This window comes from Prionailurus viverrinus, chromosome D3 (assembly GCF_022837055.1).
Source record: "Prionailurus viverrinus isolate Anna chromosome D3, UM_Priviv_1.0, whole genome shotgun sequence".
In the NCBI taxonomy this organism is placed as follows: Eukaryota; Metazoa; Chordata; class Mammalia; order Carnivora; family Felidae; genus Prionailurus; species Prionailurus viverrinus.
In genome coordinates this window covers 19,392,243-19,402,085 of record NC_062572.1, presented here as the reverse complement: position 1 = coordinate 19,402,085, position 9,843 = coordinate 19,392,243, and the positions used below count along the sequence as shown (strand labels likewise).

The 9,843-nt window shown below is 59.0% G+C and overlaps 1 protein-coding gene across 2 annotated transcripts; it reads right to left on the bottom strand.

Moving 5' to 3' along the window:
* Positions 1 to 2,872: 2,872 nt before the first annotated feature.
* On the bottom strand, positions 2,873 to 9,637 carry LRRC75B (leucine rich repeat containing 75B). Of its 2 annotated transcripts, XM_047828786.1 has the most exons (4): positions 9,443 to 9,637; positions 6,717 to 6,845; positions 5,156 to 5,271; positions 2,873 to 3,642 (listed from the first exon to the last, which is right to left on the bottom strand). In XM_047828786.1, exons 1-4 carry the CDS (start codon positions 9,617 to 9,619, stop codon positions 3,117 to 3,119), a joined length of 948 nt encoding a protein of 315 aa, XP_047684742.1. In that variant the 5' UTR covers positions 9,620 to 9,637; the 3' UTR covers positions 2,873 to 3,116. The 2 variants fall into 2 exon arrangements, with proteins under 2 accessions (XP_047684742.1, XP_047684743.1); XM_047828787.1 differs by lacking the exon at positions 6,717 to 6,845.
* Positions 9,638 to 9,843: the final 206 nt, after the last annotated feature.

Genomic DNA, 9,843 nt, shown 5'->3' with positions numbered 1-9,843 from the left:
TGGGCTTCACTTGGTCTGATGAGTACTTCTGAACCCACTCCCCATTTGTCCCTTTCAGTCCTGGAAGAGGGCAAAGCCTAGATCCTCACTGTTCCCCTCCCCCCTCCTCAATTTTGTATACGAGGCAACAGGCCCAGAGAGGTCCTGATTGGTCCTGCTTTAGGGGCAATGTGGCTGAGGGTCCCTCCCGCAGCAGGACGTCTGCCATCAGAGCGCTGTGATGGTCTCCTGTATCGAATGGTGTCTTTGGCAGAGGCTTGCTCAAGAGTTCCAGTGAATCCTCAGCCCCCAGGCTGGCTGTGGGATAGGCAGCATCAGGCAGGGGGTAGCATCACAGACAATGTGGGCCTCCCCCTCACATCCCGGCTCCTCCAGTTTCTAGCTCTTTGACTTTGGACAGATCACTTAACCTGTCCCTGTATCAGTTTACTCACTCATAAGTATGAAGAGCATTAACGAAACATAAAGCCATCAGAACAATACTTTGCCAACAGAAAGGCTACAGAAGTGCCCTCCAAATAAATGCATGGCTTTGGCTTTAGTCCCAAAGGTTTGGGCTCCTGCCATTTCCATTCTGAGAGCCCTGGGTGGAGGCCCCACTGACGCTGAAGAGTGCCTGCCCTGTGCCCCCCACGTAGCAGGCACTTTCCAAACCTTATATCATGCTCTCTCCAACAGGGCAAGGGGAGACTTGATATACCTGGTTCCCAAGATGAAGGAACGGACCCTGAGAGGATACCACCAGTGGGTGACAGAGCCAGAACCAGGCTGAGTCTGTCTGCCTCCAAGACTGGGGCTGGGCAAGGCCTACCTGCTTCCTCTTGGGTCTGGAACTCGGGCTGGAGCCCACCTGGCACGTCCTCTCTGCCCACCAAGCTTTGAGAGACACAAGCCCCCTCCTCTTGGAGTGTACCTGCCTGTAGAGTAGCCTCAATGGTGGCCGTGAGGCCCTGACATGAGGGCACGTGAAGGGGTTGTGGACACCTGCCTGGCAACAAAGCCAACCCTCTTCTCTTGAGCTGTTTTGTGCTCTAGCTCAGCTATTGCATTGCATGCCTCCGTCTGAGAGGCGGGGAGATTGAGACCAGCTGCTGCTGCCTGAATTCTCTCAGAGCTCGCCTAGTGACACCCGGCTCAGGTCCTCACACCATCCCGGTAGGAGTCTCTCCCAGCGGCAACGTTCAAGGTTTGTGGGCTGGATTTGGGCCAGTGGTGGGCAGGGAGTGAGGGGGGCAGGAGGGCCAGAGAGCTTGGCATTTCTCCAGCAAGGAGTCACAGGAGAACACTGCTGCCTGCCTGTGACGGACTTACAAGCCTGCCCAGTGCAAGGCTGGCTTCCCTATCCTTCTCCAAGCTGGCCCCTTTCATCTCCCACCCCACTTTGCCTTGCTCTGGGGAGCCTGAGCCCCCTGTTCCAGAGTAAGAGCACAATGGGCAAGCCCATGTCTTTAAAACAAGGAGGACTGACAGGGCCAGGACCCCAGGCTGGAGGGTTGAGAGCTGGAAGGTACTATGGACAGGCAGTCCTATTTACTCAAGGCAGGGAGAGAGGAGGCCCTGGCCAGGTCCCAACAGTAAGTCAGGAGCAGAGCTGGGCTGAACCTGGTGTTCTCCACACCCTTCTCACCACCTCCGGATAAAGGTTTCTCCAAAAGCAGCCAGACTGGCAGGGGCCTGCCCTTGGGGTGGGCAGGCAGCAGTAGAGAGGGAGCTCCTTTTCCTCCCCACCTCCTTCCTGGTCCTGGAACTCAGCACCTCCCTGTCCTCGCCCTTCTTGGTCATCTCCTTTCTCACTCAAGGGGCTGTTGCGCATCTAGCCAGCCTGGAATCCGTGCTGACTCATGGTACCCTGTGGGCCCCACTGTGGAGGAGGGTTAGCTGGTGGGCCCGGGAGAGTCCTACCTTCTCTTTGGCCCAGAGGGCTTTTCTCTGCCTCCAGGTCTCTCCTCATCTGTGAGGATCCCCACTGCCCCAGACCTGACCTGGCTCTGCATGGGAGACTTAGGCTGCTGTCTTCCCCACTCTGGGCCTCAGTTTTCCCCCCCAAACATGTTCAAATTCCTTCCTTGTCTTTGCCCTGTCCAACTCCTAGTTGGGCTGTACTCCAGCTCTCCGCACAAGGCTGTGAGGCTGACCATAGCTTTAGGCTTCTGATCCAGAGCCTGCCCTGATGGTGCTTGTGGGGAGGGAAGATAGCCCCTTTCTGGGAGCAGACTACCCCTGGGAAGCCCTCAGAATGCTCCACCCCAAGTCCCCTGCTGCTGGATGTACCCACCCCCACGTTCTGCATGCTTTCTTGGAGTCCCCCAGAGGGGAGGACTGTGCACACGGGCCTCCAGGGCCTGGAGGGAACACACAAGCCCTTTGTCTCTGGTCTAAGGTATCTCCTAACCCCATGGAGTTCCCCACTGACTCAGTACAGGGAGCCTAGGGGGGGTGGGTCCTAGGGGTGGTGGGCAGCACTTGTCCATCTGTGGGAGATGAACCTTGCCTCCTGTCAGCACAGTCTTGTCCTCAGCCCAAGGGGCCCTCCCTGGTGGAGAGGTCAGCATCCTGGGCTCAGGCCCAAGATTGCTGTGGGGCTCCATTCTGAGCTTTGCCCCTCTGTGCCCTCCCAACTGCTCCTCTCCAAGCCCCACCCAGATGTGAAGGCGAGGTCCCTGGAGGCCTCCCCTAACTCCCCAGTTCACAGATGGACCTGACCCCTACACCTTGGTGTCTTCCCAGGGAGTAATACTGGGGTAAGTCAGTGAGAGCTTGGTCCCTCCCTTTCAGGTGTGCAGTGTCCCTGAGTCTTTGGCCACCCCTTTCCCCACCCCAGAAGCAAGCTGGCACTCAGTGGCCCTGAGGTCCATGGTGCAGAAAGGCTGAGGCAGAGGGGGGCATCTCTGTTTACTGTGGGATCGGCACAGCAGGTTCTGGGCCCTCCTGCTGAGGGAAGTCTGAGACTCCATCCTGGGCTGACCATCTAGCCTCTAGTGAACCCATTCTCCTTCCATCCCCTTAATCCCAGGCTGAGTATTTACACTGGATTTCTGGGGACCTAGAAGGCCTCCATCATCCCCCATCCCATGTGCCACTGGCAGTCAGGTAGCAGCAGCCAGGGTGGTGGCAGGTCACCTCGTGCAGCAGGCCTGGGGCTCCGACCCTGGCTCGGCAGCTGCAGAGCCCCAGGTGGAGGCAGCAGAGGTGGCCCTGGCTTCACTACCCTCAGGCTTGAGGTCCAGGCCCTCATAGATGGTGGGGAGTGAGGTGCGCTGGCTCAGCCGCCGGCGTAGGCCGACCACCAGGGGCTGGGGCAAGGAGGCCACGTCCACATTGTTGCCCAGGTCTACCCAGGCCAGCGCAGGGAACTTGGTGGAGTCCTTGACGGCCTCAGTGAGCTCACGGGCAGTGGCCCTCGTCAGCCTGTTGCCGTTGAGCAGGAGCTGGGTGAGGCGGGGCAGCGTCCAGATGCTGGGTAGCAGCAGGCGCAGAAGCTCATCGCTGAGCCCCGTGAAGCTCAGGTCCAGCACCGTGAGCCCGGCTCCCTGGTTTCCCAGGTAGCGCACAATGTGCTGCACATCCCGCGCCGACAGTGGAATCCCCGACAGGTTCACGGTCTCCCCAGCCAGCTGAGTCACCTGGAGGCTGCTCTTGAGGCTGTGGAAAGGTTGCAGGCAAAGATGGACTGAGCAAGGGTCCATGGCCAAGGCAGGTCCCTACTGGCTGTAGACAATGACCCATTGGGGCAGCCCTCAGTGGTGGCAGGGCCTGGGCCCTACAATCAGGCCAAGCTGGGATCAAACTGCTACTTTCTACGTGGGTGGCCATGGGCAATTCTTGGAACCTCTCTGAGCCTCAGTTTCTCCTTTGGTGACAAGAGGGCCTGGCTGTTGTGAGGAATAAATATACATGTTAAGGTTCCATGAGCTATTATTATTATAAAAACCTCCTGTGTGCCTGCATCACCACACCTGTTGTACCTATTGTCTCACTTATTTTTATGCCAACCTAATTGAGTAAGAATGATTATCCCATTCTGCAGAGGAGCAAATGATGCTCATAGAGGTGATAGGACTCTTTTATGCTCGCACACCACTAAGAGGGTACTGGGTCTTCAAATTAAGGTGCTCTGACTCATGCCCTCACCTTTTTTCCCATGCCTGCTCTAAGGTCAATCCTTAGAGGGGTAAAGATAGACATTCCTATGAGGGTGATAGGGTATCCGGCTGTCCCCCCAGTCTTGAGGGCTAGAGAGGGGACAGGCCCAGGGTAGAAAAAGGGGAGGTGTTGGGAGGTGTGGGGGTGGGCAGGTGGAAGGTGAAGGGCGGTGAAGGGTTCCCTGTGTTCTAAGCTAGAAAAGAAATTTAGAGACTGAGGAGGGTCCTCCACCGCCCCTCGAACCTCCCTCTAGGTCTCTCCTGTCATTTGAACATGGACCACTAGGCAGATGGGTAGTGGGACCACCTTCAGGGCCCTTAACCACCACGGCAGGAAACAATCTCATGGGCCCCGGGCTCATCATGGACCACCAGGCTCAAGGAGGGGAAGGGTGGCAGAGGTGCGGCAGGGAGCAAGCAGGGGAGAGCACCAGCGCTGTGGTTCTAGGTCCCTCAACCTGGATGTCCGCAGCAGGTAACTAGGCTGAGTCTGGCCACAAAATGGTGATGGAGTGACTGGGAAGGGGACCCCATGGCAGAGCAGGCTACTAGGCTCGCCGCGGAGGCCTCGGCTTCAGGCTGCCTGGCAAAGGCTTTTCAAAGAGCTGTAGGAACATGAGGGCAGAGTGTGGCCTCAGGCAAGCCATTTTGCCTCTCCCAACCTCAGTTTCCTTCCCTATAAAATGGGAATCATGACCCAGAATCTGCCTCCCTCACAGCCTGTGTGAGGATTCAGCTGACGCCTGCTACGCCTGCTGGGGTTATCTTGGTCCGGGTATGGTCCAGGCCCTGTGATAGGCCAGGGATTGAGAGGTGAGCGAAAAGCAGGAGGCAGGTCACACAGAGGGTGCAGTTTGGCTTGGGGGCATTCCACAGCTGTGATGCAGACAAGGGTGAGGGGGTCACATGGTGGGGTTTCAGGCACCAGCCTCTTGCTGAGCTGCTTCTCCATGTCAGCCTAGGAAGGGACCCTAAGGGGCCACGAGGCAGGGCTGTGGCTGGGTTCCCCTTACCAGCTCTGGGTCTTCCTCTGGAGCAGGCTGGATCCTCGCTGCCGCTTGGAGTGAGGGGTGAGGTGGTAGATGAGCTGTCGGCAGATCTTGTCCGAGGACTTCCAGAGCTCATAGTCCTGTAAGGAGGCAGTGTTGTCAGGATGAGGCTGAGCCCCTCCCATGCCCCTCTGGGCCTTTGGGATCCAAGTGTGTGCTCCGGCACATGATTCATCATGGATCACTGAGCTGCCCACTAGCCTCCCCCTCCCACCCCCCACCCTGGCTGTGGCCTGGCACAGAGCCAGGGGAGGCTGCCCATTGGGAGCTGGACAGGCTGGTCTGAGGCCCGCAGTGCCCGGCGGGAGGATGCCTAGACAATGGGGCCTTGTTCCCTGTCCTCAGGCCCAAGGCCAGTGTCTCGGGCTATCAGCCGGCTCCCTGCCCACCCTCAGCGCTCCGGGGGGACTCGCCACAGGGGGAGGCAGGACCAGACCCCTCCAGGGAGCCCTGCTCCACTGACGCCACCCCCAGGGAATAGGAACAAGCCAGGTCAGCATGCTCTTCTTCCTCTCACTCTCCAAAACTAGACCGTGCCCGTGGGGCCTGGGTCTGGCTGCCAGGGCTGGGAGGGTCAATGTGTTACATCACCACCACCTGGCTCTCTTCTGGTCCTGAGTGGGCCCTCGTAGAGACCTAGCTTGGGGTGGAAAAACAGGGATGCTCTGCTTTCCACAAAGCTGGCACTGAGCACGCTCCACTACCCAGCACATTCTTTATCCTGTCCCTCTGTTAACAGAGCGTACACATAGTGGCAGCAAGCCCTGGCAGTCACTATGATAGCCCTAGGCTAGCCTCAGAATCCTTGGTGATGCCTGCATATAGATGTAGGAGTTCAGAGCTGGCAGGGCCCATAGTGGGCACTCCTGTTTTGCACAGGGATTCACTGGGCCTAAGGGATGGGGGGTGGTGGCTGTGTCAGGAGTGCAGGACCTTCAGTGCTTGTGGCAGGATGTAGAGTGGGGTTGGGAGCAGATGTGGTGGCATGGGAGGAGGGGTGATGGAGGCTGCCGGTGGCAGACGCCAATTCAACATGAGGAAGGATTTGCTTATGGTTCACACTGCTATGGGAAGCAGTGAGCATTCATCCCCAAGTGTATCCATACAGGATGGGGACATGTGGACAGGGGTTCCAGCCTATGGTGGCTCTCTTCTGGCCCCAGGAATGCAGAGGCTTGGAGTTTGATTCCATCGGTGGATTGGTCAGAACATTCTATGTCCCACAGCATCCCTGTAAGACTTCCTGCCTGGGTCCCTGGTCCTGGCACACAGTGCTGCCACTCAGGAAGCAGGCCTACACAACACACAGCTTTTCAGGTGTAGGAAAGCATAGCTCACCTGTGTTCCAGGTGCTTGCCAGCCTAATACACTGAAACTGCCATCAGGTCCCAGAGAGGGACATTGACCTGGTTAAGGCCTCAAAGCAAGCCAGTTGAGGACCGAGGCTCCTAGCCCCCAGCCCTGGGCATTCCTGGCCCCTGTCAGCCACACGGCCCAGCCTGAGGTCCATGCCTACTGGCCTCACCGTCTTGGGGCACTGCAGGTCACGGGCCAGGTTCACGAGCAGGTCATGGGAGATAGGGTCCACCAGATTGAGGAAGGCCACATTCCTATAGAGGATGTCGGTGAGGTGGGTCCCCTCGAGGCCCAGATCCTGTGAGTGGTGAGGAGAATTGAGTGAGCCAGAAGTTGGGCTCTCCTTTTCCAGGCCCCCATCCAAGCTAGCCTCTCACATCCATTCCCCTCTGTCTGTCTCCTTCCCTGAGGCTTGCTGGAGTCTCTTCCCAAGTAGTGATGACCCAACTGTTCAGGAACACGTGGACCCTTTGGATGGGGAGAGTGCCAGTACATCCAGGGCTTCAGGGAGGTGATAAGTAGGTTCCAAAACCCTTAGACTGGTTCCCTGGAGGCGAAACATGGTACTGTGACACCTACCTCCTCTGGGGTTGGGCTTGTCTGGAGGGTTCTTTGGGGGATCCTCTGATGACCCCCAAATGCTGCTGTCCTCCAGCATTCTCTTTGAGCCCTTTGCCTCTTCTACCTATTTCCAAGCTCTCCTGAGTTGTGGCCACAACAAATGTTTGCTGACAGGTCCAGATCCCTTTTGTGGGGATGGACCTCTCTTTCAGCTCAGATGTCCCAAAGGCAGCTTAGATTGGGTGTGTTCATCTCCTGCCCTGAAACTGGCCTTGCCTCATATGACCCAGCTCAGCAAAGGGCGTCACCATCCCCATCTCCCCAGCGCTTGGGCAGGAGCCCAGAACCACCCCACCCTCTCCCCTTACCCCTCTCTGCCTAGCTCTCCCTCCCCACTGCTCAAAGAGGTGCAGGCCTCTCTCCCTAACAGCCTCCTCCTGGGCCCCTTGGCCTCCCAACACCTGTCTAGTCCCACCCTTGAGCTGCCAGAGCCAGATCCATGAACACACACCTAAGCTTGACCCTTAACCCCTTTGGTGGAGACCAAATTCTCTTGACGTTGTATGACATTAGAGACTCATGCACAGCCTGGCATTCCCACCCTCCCCAACCCACCAGCCTCCTTGTCCAGGTTCCACATCTCCCATCTCTCATAGAGACCTGACCATTGGGCCCCTCGTCTACCCATGCATTCCTGCCTTTAGTCCTTGGGCTTCTCTTCTTGTTATTCCCATAGGCCTGGTGAGTCCCTGAACATCTTTTCAGAGCATCCATACTGACAAGCCGATGGGGCAGGCATAGCCAGGAGGGGCCTTCAGACCCTGGGCCCTCCTCAAGCCAGAGGGACAGGTTCTGTGCACAAGCCCCCTGTGCACAGGATTCTAGGCCACGTGGGAATGCCATGACTGCAGAGTCCCTGTGGATTATGGGGCAGACCCCTGGGCCAGGAATCCTGACCTGAGACACAAGGGGGCAATTTAGCTGGTTTCCCAGGTTAAAAAAAAAAAAAATGTCCTGCTGGTGCTTTAGGGGTCCAGATGCCATCCCAAAGATCTGTGCCTCTGGATGGTCTAGCTGATTTGGTGCTGCTTTGCTGTTTGCATTTTAAACATCATTCAAGTCACAAATGCCAGCTAGGGAGGACCTAGAAGAGAGGGCTAGCTGGTAAGCCTGGGCTGACCCAGACAGGGCCCCAGACTACAGCCACAGCCCGCCTTCTGCTGGTCTGGACAGCTCCTCTTAAAGGGCCAGCCCCACCTTTCCAGCCCACTGGGCCCAGAGAAAGGAAACCCAGTGCAGCAGGAGTGAGGCTGGGAGACTAGAAGCTTCTGTCTTGACTGTCCCCTAATTTGCTCTGTGGCTCTAGGCTCACCACTGTTCTCCAAGCCTCAGTTTCCCATCTCTAATCATCCACCTGCTGGCCAAACACCTGCATGGCTAATTTCAGATTGCAGTACAGGGCAGCTGCGGTGGCAGTTGCTGCGGGAAATGGGGATGTGGCCAGAGAGGGAAGTGGTTTGCCCAGTGGTGATGCTGGGACCAGAACCCACTTCTCCTAGGGCACCCCAGGCTGGCTCAGGTACCCGGTGTGTGTGGGACCAGGGGTGCCCACGCCCAGCTCTCACCCTGTCCAGATGTGGTGTTGTGATGCACAGATGCCAGGTGTATGTACTCAATGAGTGTGAGCTGCCTGTTAGGATGGGTGATGTGAGTTGTAACTCTGTCTGGGCTGCCATAGTGTCATGGTGAGGTTGCACGGCTGACCAGCTGGGCTATCAGTTCCCGGGTCCTCTCTCCAGGGTCCTATGCAGTGCCTTCCCTCCGCCCCTGCCCCCACCATGGAGGAGCCGGGAGCTGCCCTCTTCCCATTCATTGCCCCTCAGTACAAGATGTCGTCCCCCTCCCACCATCCCCTTGCCACTCCTTTCCTGCCAAGGCATGAATCTGTGTTCTTAGCTCCGGGCTTGGGGGCACCCTCAACACACACACAACTGAACTCTCAAACCCCAGAAAGGTGGACACCGTCGCGGCCCTCTCTTCCACGCTCACACCACCCCACTCCACCCCACCCCACCCCCGGAGCCTCACTCGTCCTCACTCTAGCCGATTGCTTTCCCTCCCTCGCCCTCTCGCCCAGACAGGACTCCCAGCCTCCTCAGCCAGTCGTATGCTCCCCTCGGAACCCTCCCGGCCCGTGCGCCCGTCCGGGGCCAGCCCTGCCTCACGTGCCCGGGGCCAACTCCGCAGCACCTCCCGGCCCCTTCCAGGCCCGCAGCCTGCAGCTCTGGCCCCTCCCCGGCCTCCAGCCCCGGGCCGACCCGCTCCTTCTCTCGCCTGGCGCAGGAGGCGCAGCAGCTGCCGCGCGCGCTCGGGCCGCCGCTCGCGGAGCGTGGACTGGATCTCGCGGAGCCAGCGCACCCGGCGCTCATAGGGCGCGGGCCCGCACCCCGCCGCCGCCCCGGCTTCCGAGGCCGCCTCGGGTCCGGTCCGCCGGCCCAGCCGCGCCCCCATGGCCGCTGCGCTGCCGGCGCGGAGCTGGAGGCAGTCCGGTCGTCGGCGCCCCGCCCCCGGCCCCAACCCCCCGCCCCGCCCCGCCCCGCCCGGCCCGGGCTGCATTGGGTGGGGAGCGCAGGGTCCGAGGTTGCGCGCCCGGGCGGGGCCGCAGCGGAGGAGGAGGGCGGGGTTGCTGCTGGGGCCCCCAGAGCTCCCAAACCCTCGGTTTGGGAGGTCTGGCC